At 44.5% G+C, this 14,205-nt stretch overlaps 1 protein-coding gene across 1 annotated transcript; it reads left to right on the top strand.

The window, feature by feature from the left end:
* The first annotated feature begins 7,914 nt into the window (after nucleotides 1–7,914).
* On the top strand, nucleotides 7,915–11,856 carry LOC308151087 (primary amine oxidase, liver isozyme-like). Its single transcript, XM_080523905.1, has 4 exons — nucleotides 7,915–9,530; nucleotides 10,276–10,561; nucleotides 10,940–11,072; nucleotides 11,559–11,856. Exons 1-4 carry the CDS (start codon nucleotides 7,958–7,960, stop codon nucleotides 11,841–11,843), a joined length of 2,277 nt encoding a protein of 758 aa, XP_080380031.1. The 5' UTR covers nucleotides 7,915–7,957; the 3' UTR covers nucleotides 11,844–11,856.
* Nucleotides 11,857–14,205: the final 2,349 nt, after the last annotated feature.

Genomic DNA, 14,205 nt, shown 5'->3' with positions numbered 1-14,205 from the left:
GGATTCGGCAGCTTTTAGACCGGTTGGGCTGGACATTGTCAATTCCATCTGGCAACCGTGGTAGCAAAATATGTGCATACATTACAACATCGTATCTGGTAGCCTACTGGACTGGGTTTCACCAATTTGGCGTAAGTCATTACTAAATGCAGGTAGTTACTAAACCCCTAGTTGTTACTAGCTAGTTTCAAACTAGTTGTTTACTAATTTCGGTTGCACCACGCCAATCTTTTGCCAATCTCAGCAAGTAAATACTCAGTTTTGGTAACAGTTTTTTGTTTCTCTACTGTAACATAACCAGGTACATTAATAATAACAATAATTCATAATAATTACAATTTACAATACAAATACAACAATTGGGGGTCCCTCAAAAAATGTGGGCGAGCCCTCATTCTGACCCAGGAAAAACCCTGGTATGTACTGTATAACATGATAGCCATCTATGAGCAATGCACTGTATATAAGATGATGACCACGGGTCTTTCTGCTGCTGACCAAGGGGCTGAGTCCTGTTGATGGGGCCCATTTTTCTTTTAGAGTCTGTAGGCTACTCCTGCATATACTGTACACAGAGGCGCCCCGTCCATAGAGGCAACCAAGGCAATTGCTTGGGGCCACCAAACAAAAAGGGCCTCCAATTTTTTATTAAAAACAAAAACAAAAAAAACTTTTTTTTCTTCCCCCCAGATGGGAGTGTTACATTAGTTTTCTTAAGATAGGATAATACATAAATCTGTTCAATGGGCATTTGCCAAAGTAGCCTACTGTTAATCAGTATTTATCCTGTATAGAATAGAATAGAATAGACTTTATTGTCGTTGTACAGTTGCCTATACAATGAAATTGTAGTGGCTCTTCCGAAGGTGCAAAAAAACAGAAAACATATTCACATATTCACAAACATATACACATATAAGATAAACATTTATGAACATGTCTTATGTCTACTGTTCAGTGTCTACTGTATGGTGTATATGAAGATGTTATGACGTTTTATCATGAAAATAATGAACAGCAAGCTAGATCCAAAACTAGGGCCGGTGGAGGAGGGCAATTGTCACATTGGACAGACTACCAAAACAGAAAAATAAAGTATCTTAACGACAGCAAAAGTGATGGATGTCAGAAATACATTACCTGGAGATTCAATAAGGTACTTTTATATGACAGGATATGGGTTAGGGTTATATGACACCTGTAGCGAGATAGATAGATAGAGCCAAAAGTAAAAAGTCGCTGAGAGACGCAACCAGGGTCTGGCTGGTAATTGTATGACGCGCCAAACAATCCGCTGAGATGAAAAGTACGTTATATAAATATCATTTACATGCTCCATGTTGCATGTAATTTGTATGCTACTTGTGGTCCAGTATGTCGCAATGTGTACTAGATGTGCTACTGTACCTGTGGTCATGTACTGTTTTGACTGTTTCTACTGTTTTTACTGTTTTTATGTAATGTGCTTTGCATGTTTTTATGTGCTTTTATTATGTCAAATGTAATTGTTGTATTGTGGCTGTCTTGGCCAGGGCTCCTTTGTAAAAGAGACGCTAGTCTTTCAGACTGTTTTTTTACTTACACACACACGAGCGCGCGCATATGCTCGAACTTCGTAAAACCGTATTATATTTTAGTGTCAGGGAAATAAATACATTTAAAATTGTCCACATCGTCACCCGCCTAAGACCCTTACCAGGGGCCTCCATAATGTTGTTTGCTTAGGGCCCCCAAAAGTCTAGGGGCTCCACTGACTGTACACACACGCGCGCGCGCACACGCAGACAGCACGTTTTAACAATACTTTACTAATATTAGCTACTCCTTTCTTGTTTTAAGGTATTGATTTTGTTTCATTGATTCTTGATGCTTTGGCAATATTGTTGTTGTGACATTCATGCCAATAAAACACATTTTAATTTAATTTAATTGAGTATTTCAATGCGCCCCATATTCGTGTGGGTACTCGAGTGAGTAGCGGTGTAATATAAAATTATTCTGTAGAGGGAGCATTATTTGATAATAATATTGGTCGAAATACGCTACCCCTGAAATCTCACGTGCCGCCCAGGGGAGGCTGGTTCATTAGGGGCAATTGGACAATGCCCCACCAAAGGGAGAAGAGAGAGATTTTTTTCCTATGACTTCTAGACAGTGTTGCTTCTGTATATCATAGTCCAATCAGCTAGTGTTCTGTGGAGTATATCATAGTCCAATCAGCTAGTGTTCTGTGGAGTATGTTCCAATCAGCTTCAAGTCCCGCCCCTTTCAGGGCAACTTTCACTCTACTCGAAATTGCACTAGGCTGTTCTCGTAGACTTGCATGTAAAATCTATTTTGGTAACTTCAGGCCATTCGGTCATTTGTCTATGGGGTTTTGGGACATGCACAAAGAATCGTACGTGCTTACGTCATGTCATACGGCCGGCGTAGCTTTAGACGTTCGTTCACCTGCTTCACCATGGCTATGGCAGCTAGTAATGTTTGCTTCGTGTTTTTATTTGTTTTGTTCGTTTTGTGTTTTGTGTAATATGTCTATTGGCAACATTCTACTGCTGGTCTTAATTATCAGCGACCGTCTCCGCTGCCGTCTCCGCTGCCGTGCGACCAACACGCAGGGGGAATATGGAACTATACAGCAAATCACACAGCAAACCACTACCGGACTTTGTAAACAAATTGAACAAATGGATTAGAAGGAGGCATCTTTTGTTCCCAACTTGATGATATTGCAACTGGACCTATTACCGAAGTCAAACTTGTGTAAGTAAGTGAATCATCTGTCCTTCAGTCATGATAGGAAAACCAAATCGATGCTGGGAGAAGGAATGGCAGACTGTATTCTGATTGTATCTTCTATGCTCTTTGTATGTTTCTATGCTCTTTGTATGTTTCTATGCTCTTTGTATGTGTCTTGGTGTAGGAGAAACGTAGGACCACGTTGGAAACAAGTGTTTCGGTACACGTTGACGTGTAGAAACTGTAGAGAGAAAATTGTAGAAATTGTAGAGAAAACTGGGGGGGTAGAGGTGATGAAGAGGTCTGTACAGGGGGGGTAGAGGTGATGAAGAGGTCTGTACAGGGGGGTAGAGGTGATGAAGAGGTCTGTACAGGGGGGGTAGAGGGGATGAAGAGGTCTGTACAGGGGGGTAGAGGGGATGAAGAGGTCTGTACAGGGGGGTAGAGGTGATGAAGAGGTCTGTACAGGGGGGGTAGAGGGGATGGAGAGGTCTGTACAGGGGGGTGGAGGGGATGAAGAGGTCTGTACAGGGGGGTAGAGGGGATGAAGAGGTCTGTACAGGGGGGGTAGAGGGGATGAAGAGGTATGTACAGGGGGGTAGAGGGGATGAAGAGGTCTGTACAGGGGGGTAGAGGGTATGAAGAGGTCTGTACAGGGGGGTAGAGGGGATGAAGAGGTCTGTACAGGGGGGTAGAGGGGATGAAGAGGTCTGTAGAGGAGGGTAGAGGGGATGGAGAGGTCTGTAGAGGAGGGTAGAGGGGATGGAGAGGTCTGTACAGGGGGGGTAGAGGGGATGAAGAGGTCTGTACAGGGGGGTAGAGGGGATGAAGAGGTCTGTAGAGGAGGGTAGAGGGGATGAAGAGGTCTGTAGAGGAGGGTAGAGGGGATGGAGAGGTCTGTACAGGGGGGTAGAGGGGATGGAGAGGTCTGTACAGGGGGTAGAGGGGATGGAGAGGTCTGTACAGGGGGGTAGAGAGGTCTGTAGAGGTGGGTAGAGGGGATGGAGAGGTCTGTAGAGGTGGGTAGAGGGGATGAAGAGGTCTGTAGAGGGGGGTACAGCTATTCTCATGCTAAAATTGACTGTAAATCCAGATTTTAAAGTTGATATTCTTCCCCGTGGAGCATGCCCCCCATAACCTGTGCCCCCACCCAAACATTTTACCACTGCGTGCCGGCTGGGTGTGTTCAGGTCGTGTGTCACTCTCTATCATTGAGGATGTCCTCTTGACCTGACGGTAGACGCTTGGACCCAGGTTTGAACCCCGCCTGTCTGTAATGATATATATATATATATATATATACATTATTTCTCCATGGGGTTAAATGACAACATCCAAAGATTACATTACAATGCAGTAGGCCTACGTGCAGTATCTAATGACACTTCTCAGGACATCCTGGATCTGATCTGCGTGGCCACGGAATGGTGTGTATTGTTTGCTGGGTGTGCATGAGTGACTGTGTGTGTGTCTGTGTGCGTGTGGAGGGGGGGGTATCGGTGTGTGTGTGGGTGTGGGGGGTTAATTCTTTGTAACATTTCTCAAAACATCCTGCTACGGCATTGTTTTTAGACTTTCAAAAAAACCTGTTCATTAACTCCGGAACCTTGTGTGTGTGTGTGTGTGTGTGTGTGTGTGTGTGTGTGTGTGTGTGTGTGTGTGTGCGTGTGCGTGTGCGTGTGCGTGTGCGTGTGCGTGTGCGTGTGCGTGTGCGTGTGCGTGCGTGTGTGTGTGTGTATGTATGCAGTGTATATGTCTTGGCTTTGGTACTTTGGCGAAATTACAAGTTCCTTAGAAAGACTAGGAGAACCAATGAAGATTGTATTGTAGTGAATAAAGGCAAAATCTTCTCTGGCTTCCATGTTAGTTGACATAGTTCTAGAGCTTTAACAAGCAGGTGCCTCGCGCTAGTTCAATCTGATCATCAATCCTGTATATTCACATTGCAACGCATTTTCAACCATTTACGTAAATGCCACTTCAACACTCGAAAACAGCATCTGAAGTGTTGAATTTTACATTGACTTGCATGCAATAACTTCAGATTAATGCAAACGAAGCAGAAATAATGTTTTGTTTATTTATCGGCCAACAGTTAATTCAGTCTCATTCGTGTAACCTGCGTGTGTTCTGTGCGTCGCCTACAGCAGTCTGTATCATACACCATTCTTAGAAAGTGGCTTGGCAACCGTCTGTTTCTGAGAACATCTGGAAGCTGTTGCAAGAGGACCTGTGGGAAGGACGGCTCCAGTGGACCGGGAGGGAGAAGGCTCGACAAAGCATGCTGACCTATAAACGAGATGTTTATGCAAGCCTAGGCTATGGCCCTTATTGCAGGGAGTGCAGAGTCTGAACATCTGTCGGTATACATTATGTGAGTTGGGAGTTACTGTGCAGTTGATACAGCTGTCCTATCTTCTTGCTCACTTGCTTTCTCTCTCATGTGTACTACCCCCCCCCCCCCTCCCTCTCTCCCTCTCTCTAAGTGTGTGTGTGCGCATGTACGCCTGTGTGCGTGTGTAATCAGTAACATGTGTAGGCCTAAATGCCGGATGCTAAACTGCATTTTGTTGTTAGTAGGCCTACTTGTACTCTGCGATGACAACCAAGTTTAATCTAATCTAATCTAAACCATCCCAATGTCATGTGTGGGAGGGGTATTTTGAGAGGAGATTTTCACTTCAATTATAATTCAGAAATAGACTGGGTGCTGGGTGGAACCTCAACCCGACAAGGCGTGCTTGTCTCTGGCATTCACGGGAATGTTGCATTGATGTCAATGGGGAATGTGAATGATGATTCCAGTTTGGTACACTACCCAGATCCTGAGTTGGGATTCCAGCATTGTCAGGTAATTATACTGCAGATACACTGACTGACCAGCAGATGGGGCCATCGCGTTATCCTACTCTCCATACTTTCAGATTCTGCTCCATGATGACATGCTTGCAACACGCAATTCCTGCTGATGTTTGAATGAATGAATGAATGGTCTTTATTGTCATTAATATAGTACAGGTACCAAACAACGAAATTTGTGATGGGGGGCTCCCCTGGTGCTAGGAAAAAAAAAACTAAAAACAAGAAGGGAAAAGAGCTGGTTTACATAAATAAAGGCTATGTACACTATCCACTATACTATACTATACAAATAACAGGTGCACTTTCAAACTGTGAATCTCCTGTTCTACCACATCCCAAAGGTATTCTATATTGGATTCAGATCCGGTGACTGTGGGAAGGCAAGAACACGGAACTCGCATTGTCATGTTCATGAAAACAGTTTGAGACGACTGTTGCTTTGTGACATGGTGCATTCATTGTCATGCTGGAAGTAACCGTTAGAAGATGGGATGGGTATCATTGTGTTGTTCTAAAACAGTGTGTGGACTCGTGGTGTGTGTGTCGCTCATCTTCCGCTCATCCATAGGACTCGAACCCTGTTTGCTATTCAAATGGCTTCACGACTATAGCCTAAGCAAGTTGATCCTGGGGGTAGTGGTGGTCTAGTGGATAGTGAGTTGGACTTGTGATCGGAAGGTTGTGAGTTCAAATCCCGCCTGAAGCCACACCACTACTAGTGTGCCCTTGGGTAAGGGGCACACTAGCCCTCAGTTACTCCAGGGGGAATGTCCCTGTAATTCGTAATTGTAAGTCGCTTCGGATATAAATATATATAATGTGGATATAAATCATTATATCCACATTATAAGGATAAAAGCGTCTGCTAAAAATGGCAAAATTAAGTTATTACAATAAGAAAGACACCAACTAAGCCAGATGGTGTTTTGTGTTTGGCATTGTATTGGAGAGTATACTTGAGTGAGAGGCAATGTTTCCCAACAGGAACTTATACTCTTTATTAATATACATTTACAGCTCAATAAACGAATATGATTAACAAAAGTGTTTACTGCTGAATACTTTTTTCATTCGGTTTTCAAACGTTTTTGACCGTATACAGGTAAACACGCGCTTTAGTTAAATTAAGATATGGCCTATAGAAGTTAACTGATATCAACATTGCGAATGATCAGTGTTTGTTTCATGAAGTTGAGTTTTACAATGTCGCCATGGGTTGTCCCTACATCATAGACTTGTATAATCGTATTAAAGGATATAGTGCATCATTATTGTCTTGATATTCAAGTCAAGACTAGTCGAATTAGAAAGATAAAAGATAAACCGTTAACCAGAATGGTGTTTTATGTTTACAGAGAGCTGACTTAAATCCAACAACTTGAGGCTATAACCTTTTTAAAAAACGTGAGCAGAATAGGATTCGCCTTTGTTCCCCATGAATTCAATATCCTAATATCAGTTATAACATCGCAGTCATTTCTTAGTCACTGTCTGTTGATAGCTGAGTGTGTAGGCTACAGTATGTCCTTTTATGGCTAGTCCCGATAACGAAGTGCACAACATAAGGCGTGCTACGGTGCTTTAAGCCTTCAACCAGAGACTCCATGGAGAAGTGCCAAGTGCTGCAGCTATCCACTTAGATCAAATGTAGGGTGAGAGAATGTTGGGTGAGAGAATGCTGGCTGCGTTCCGAAATGGAACACTATTCCCACCGGGGTACCGGGAAACACTGCGGGCGACAACAGACAAATCAAGATTAAGATTCTTTCGCCGGGACCTTTGGAGTCCCTGTATAAAATAACAGTAGAAACCCCGACCATTGTTTTTTCTGCATGAGTACACGGGACTCAGAGCAGGCTCGAACAGAGTTGTTGGTACCAGTATAGGTCCAGTGCAGAGGTAGACAATTATTAGCATTTATTAAACATACACTGTATATAACTTTCATAATCTGAATACGTAGTCCAACAAACCATGCAGTTTCCTTATAAAGGACCTTATAAAGGTGTTATAAAGTGATTGGATGATTAGGGTTAGGGTTAGGGTTGGGGAAATGGACGGGTTCCAATGGAAAAAAGATGTGTGCGTAAAATTCACGTTACGCACAAGGAATGTTGGGTTATATGCAAAGCGATTAGTCTGAATCTTTACACATATTAGTCTGAATTACATAACAGTGGATTTGAAGTGTGTACGCTTTGATTTGCTGGAGGGGGCGGGGTGGGACAAGTGGCGGGTGTGGCTCTTCCTAACTCGGTAGACGTTGGCTCACTTGAGCGCCTCGAGTCACTTGTACTGCTGGCTTGTCTACAAGACAGCCGTCTCCAACCGTCGCGTTTTCTTAGGCTAGAGCGTAATGGTCGCTCAGAAGATGAATCCAACCATCAAATGGTTGTTGTTACTCCTCGGAATCTCTACAATAACTATCATTGCTCTATCAATATGTCTCAACTCGAGTAAGGTGTCGAAATGTTCCCCGCAGCCTCCCCATCCTCTTAGGAGAAAGCACAACGAGCGCAGCGCCGTGTTCGCTGACCTCTCCGAGAAGGAGTACAACGAAGTCCAAGCATACATGGTGAGTCTGAAAGGCATGGGTATATCCAATGGTAAGTTCACCAAACCTTCAGGGAACTTTCTCTTCTTGATAGACCTCTCGCTGCCGAAGAAAGCGGACGCGCTGCGCTACCTGGACGCCAACGGACCAAAGCCCCCGAGAGAGGCGACCGCGGTGGTCTTCTACGGTTCCAAGGGGCACATTAAAGAATACGTGGTGGGACCTCTTCCCAAACCGACTTATCATCGCGATGTCACGTTCGAGAAGTACGGGACTGAGCTCCCCATCAACGCGCGCACAGTCACCATCGGAGAGTATGTTCTTATGTTCAAATTCCTCGAAAAGGAGGTCTTTTCGAAACTCGGTCAAATTCTGAAAGAAAGTTTTGATGTGAGCAAAGAGAAGCAACTCAGTGCTTTCGAAGGCATGCCGCGGGGTGTCAGATCTGGAGACCGACACACGTGGATTTCTTTTTTCAGGGATTTGAGTGGGATGTACATCCACCCTGCGGGGTTTGAAGTATTAGTGAACCACTCGAGCACTGACGAGTCCCAATGGAGAGTGGAGAGGTTACTTTATAACGGCCAATACTTCGACGACGTAGAGCATCTTCAAAGAGACTATGACACCGGAGCTGTGACGAAAATTGTCTATAAAGATGTCCAGAATTATGCCTCACTGAAACCCAAAAGCAAACCCACCGGTTTGAGTCCACAGCAGTATTACGCACAGGGGAAACGCTTCAGTGTCAAGGGCAATGAAGTCATATACCTCGAGTGGAGCTTCGCGTTTGGTATCAGTTCTCTCACCGGTATGAGAGTTTTTGACATCCGTTTCAAAGGAGAGAGAATAGCGTATGAGCTCAGTGTTCAGGAGGCAATGTCAGTGTATGGTTCCGTCACACCTGGGATGATGCTGACCAAGTTTTTGGACACTAGCATAGGCGTTGGACGCTTTGCGCACGAGCTGGTGCGGGGAGTGGATTGTCCCTACGATGCCACATACATTGACACAACCAGATACATTGACATCGACGCCCCTCATACATTCAGGAATTCCATTTGCGTTTTCGAGCACAATATCGGTCGTCCTCTCCGGAGGCACTTTGCGGACTTTTTCCACAATAGTTACGGAGGCATGGTTAACAGTGCGTTGGTGTTCAGGACTATCACGGCCATAGGAAACTACGACTATGTGTGGGACTTCATCTTCTACCAGAGCGGCTCTGTTGAGGCCAACGTGCATGCCACTGGATACATCGCCTCTTCTTTCAAGATTAACGGCAGTTTACCATACGGACACCAGGTGGCGGAAAACACCATCGGAAACATCCACACACACTTCATCAATTTCAAAGTGGACGTGGACGTGCTAGGTGAGTGTCTGTGTGTGGCTTATTTCAATGATTATGCTTATATGAAATGTAGAGACAGACGTAACTCCCAGTGCTTCTCATGTAGCCTACATTTAGTGACACAAAGTCAGAGGCAGACTCTGGGATATGACGTCATAGCAATACAGACTTTCAAAAATGGAGATACAACAGAGACTAATAGAGCATTTACACTGTAGAGTTCTATGCTATTGCTAAAAATTGGAACTCCATACTAACAGGCTCTTAAGCTCCAATATTGATTATACGATCTGACCTGCAGGAAAAACTCAACGCCTTGGGTTTCATTACTGATATTATGGTCTAGTTCCCAGACACTCCTGCCCAAATGCACCAAAGATCTGATGGACCTTTGTGTCAAAAATGGCCTTCATTAAGCCAATGGCTTTACCTTGCATCAAACAATCTCCCACAGCACCCCCCTTCCCCCACGTTTTATTTGCTGGAATCAAATATGAACCAATCTTTACTCAGTAAATTCGCTCCCACTAAGGCCAGGTTTGAGTTGTTGTTATTCCAGGCCTATATGTACTGTGCACAATAGCATGGGAACAAGGTTACTGATCATATGAACTGACCTGCAGGAAAAACTGTGTGTGGAGTGTGTGTGTGTGTGTGTGTGTGTGTATGTGTGTAGAAAAAACTATCATCTCCATTCTCCACTCCACCAGTGCAGCTGGTACTAATGTCTTCAGCCGCTAAACTTAAGTTGCCCTTCCGCCCACAGGGGTCAAGAACGTGTTCCAGTTCAAGGACATGAAGTACGCGAACGTGTCTCTGCCCTGGATGCCGGAGCGTTACGCCATGATCCCACAGCTGGTGGAGGGGCAGCTGAAGACGGAGAAAGAGGCTGCGCTTCGCCACGACACCAAGACGCCGCGTTACCTTCACATCGCCAGCAACCGCACTAACCGCTGGGGCCATCAGCGCTCCTACCGTCTCCAGGTGATCAGCTTCGCTGGGGACCACCTTCCCGAGACGGAGCCCGAGGAGAGGTCCATGTCCTGGGCACGGTGAGGCTCCCTGACCCCCCCCCCCCCTCCCTCCTAGCCCAGGGCTGAAGTGGCATGTTTTGAGGGGATGAATCTCTGTATAAAATAAAATAAAAGTATTATATACATACAACCTAGCTTGCCCGCTTCTCTCTCTCTCTCTCTCTCTCTCTCTCTCTCTCTCTCTCTCTCTCTCTCTTCTCCCTCCCTCACTCCCTCTCTCTCTCTCTTCTCCCTCCCTCCCTCACTCCCTCTCTCTCTCTCTCGTTCCCTCCATCCCTCTCTCCCTCTCTCCCTCACCTCGCTTCCTCGCTCTCTCTCTCTCTCTCTCTGTCAGTAGCTGAGCTGTTCGCTGTTAGTTGACATAGCATCTCTATGTTGGTGGTGTGTTGTTGTCAGGTATAAAGTGGCCATCACTAAGCACAAGGACTCAGAGCAGACCTGTAGCAGTCTGTACAGCCAGAACAACATGTGGACTCCAGCAGTGGATTTCAGCAAGTTCATTGAGGATGACGAGAGTATCGAGAACGAGGTGAGAAGAAGCTGTTGTTTTTGTTGTTTATAAAGGTTGAATTGAATCCGTTAAGTCATTGGCTTCAGTTTTACCTTCAACATGGCTGCTGCACAACAACTTGGTTTTATAAATGGTGAAAAAAGGTTTTCATAGTCACCATATGTGACAGGGTCTGGTGAAAAAGCCAAAAAAGTAGGGCAAGGTAATTTTTCAGTTTATTCCAGATTATGAAAGTGCAGATTGTCAGCTTTCAAATGATGTGTATTATATTATTATATAATTATATTATATATATATTGAAAATAGTAGAAGAAGCTTATTTGAATGTCAAACCAAATACCGGAGAAAAACGCTCTGAATCACGTTTGCTACCATCGCGTTGGTAGCTAGGTAGGAGCTTTTTGGTCATTTGCGCCACTTGAGAATTGCCGAACATCGGGACCTTTTCACCAAACCATCTCACATATCTTTCCATTATTATATTTGTTTTCTTCTTCCTCCTAGGACCTGGTTGCCTGGGTAACCACCGGCTTCCTCCACATCCCTCACGCGGAGGACATCCCCAACACGGTGACCGTGGGCAACGGGGGCGGGGTCATCCTGAGGCCTCACAACTACTTTGACGAGGACCCGTCAATCCACTCTCCGGATGGCGTGTACATCAGCCCAGGGTCTGAGCTCAGTTGTGATGACAACAAGATGGCCTGTCTGGCAGAAGAGACCTGCAGCCCCGACCGTCAGCCCTTCACCTACCACGGCTTCGAGGGCACCATGAAGTTTGAGGACTGACCTGCTTGGGCCTGTCTGGAGAGCTGTCTGGGGGCGGGGTGGGGGGGGTGTGTGTGTGTGGGGGGGGGGGTGGACAGGGTTTGCACTTTTGGGGATTATTTCCATTGGTTCCATTGCGCCAGGCAAACTCAATCAAGCACAGATTAGGTCAGAACAGGTCAGCCTTCACAATGGCGCTGTGTTTTGTTGGCCAGACTGTCATTCCATGTCAAATGTTGTACAGACTTGCTTAAGAGGGCCCTCATTAAAGTGTTACACTAAATTACACAGATAACACATAGCCAATCTGGGAAGGGGACACCAGAGACACACACACACACACACACACACACACACACACACCACCATCACACACACACACACACACACACACACACACACACACACACACACACACACACTACAGTTATAAGTGAAAGGCGAAAACTATGGAACTATTTCTTGTATGTATGACACTCTAGCCTCTCAGAGACAGATCCAAAGTTTTTAAACATTTCAGGAACATTTAGACTGTCGACAACAGCAAGTTTGTGGTCTTTGTTGTCTAAATAGCCAGGAAATACATTTTAAAATCAAGCAAATAAACGAGAAAATAGCTGAATGAATTTAGTCAGAATGATCATGATGAACTTCCTACAACTCCCATAGTGTATAAACTAAGCATATAAACTAAGTTGCACTTTAGTAAACACAAGTGACAGATGTATGCGCTAGTGTGGTGCTTATGGATGTAAACAAACCTGGCAGCAGCTCTCCCCTCCCTAATTCTCCCTGTAGTTGTCATGTGAATACTACGGAGCCCCCCTGGGGTCACATGGTAGAAAAAAATATTTGATGTGTGAATCCGTTCCCTCAGTTTAGTAATTCGTTCCCTCGGTTTAGTAATCCGTTCCCTCGGTTTAGTAATTTCTTAGGGTTAGGGTTAGGGCTAGGTTTAGGGTTAGGGTTAGGCCCTACGAGCCAGAACGATTGCAAGGATTAGGGTTAGGGTTAGGGTTAGAATCCTTGCGATCGTTCTGGCTCGTAGGGCCTAACCCTAACCCTAACCCTAACAAATTACTAAACCGAGGGAACAAATTACTAAACCGAGGGAACGGATTACTAAACCGAGGGAATGGATTACTAAACCGAGGGAACAGATTTACTAAATAGAGGGAACGGATTCACACATCAAATCATCTTTTTCTACCATGTGACCCCAGGTGGGCTCCGTAGAATACCACCAAACATGCCACGCAGGGTAAAATCCTAGCAAAGGATAAAACTAGCGATACCCATCTGTTGATCTACAGGACGCATTTGGCAGATGTTTTCACATGCCTGCACATTCCAGGTGATCTGGAGGATTTTTTTTGGGGGGGGGTAAAAAAATCGATGAAGTGTCTCTTTAAAGTGCAGAAAATGTAAAACATTAGAGATGTAGGGACAGTATAGGTAATCTATTTTATATGTTTATATGTTTTTTTAAATTGTATTTTATCTGTTATGCATTGCACTGAGGTTGTCCGTCCAGTTGTACTGTGGCATCGACCGCTCTCTTGATTGATTGATTGAAAACTTTATTAGAAGATTTGCAGAAGTAGGTACATGAAAGTACATATTACATACAAGGTCAACTAAAAGGATAAAAACCCAAGAAAGCCACTGGCTTATTTCAATTGGGGTCCTTGAAACAGCATGTCCTCTAACGGGAGGACATGCTGGGACACAGAATAACAATGAGTATGAGTAGAACGGTCATGTCCATTTCAATTCCAATGATCTATTACAATATATTTGTATACAACCAGTACTCAAGTTGTAAAAGAAAATCAGTGGGGATGGTGGATTTGAATCATATGGGGACAATTTTAGCATCCCCACAGCGTCAGTTACTTCAGTGTCAGTGACTTGGTAAAAATATCATTGCATGTGTGCGTGCCCCCTCGCCCACAGTATTTTACTCAATATGCGCAAAACTAAATGTTGAAATAGCAGTAATACCACGTTCATTGATAAAATGACATAAGGGATGGAAAGGGGGGATGGCAGTTTTAGAAGGGGGATGATTTTGACTGTTTTTATGCCATCCCCCCTCATCCCCCCTCAACTCGAGTGCTGTATACAACGTACAATATGTTCCGTATTACAATTCTATGTCAGCCATCTTTGGTGTTTGTACATGCCAAATGTCCGTTCTACTCATTCTATTCCTATGTGTAGGAACCCCTGAATGTTCTGTTGTGTTTATGTTTTACATAAATAATCTCAGCGGTTTAATCTCTGAATAAAAAAAAGGAGAATATTTGTTTAAACGGACCAGAGGTCAGCTGTTTCTGTTTCAACGGTCTTTGATAACAAAGCGTGTGATACGGATGGGGGC

The sequence above is a fragment of the Nansenia antarctica genome, assembly GCF_963989245.1.
Source record: "Nansenia antarctica genome assembly, chromosome: 2".
NCBI classification, from domain to species: Eukaryota; Metazoa; Chordata; class Actinopteri; order Argentiniformes; family Microstomatidae; genus Nansenia; species Nansenia antarctica.
Note: the sequence above shows the minus strand (reverse complement) of the source record. Positions and strands in the feature narration are given on the sequence as shown.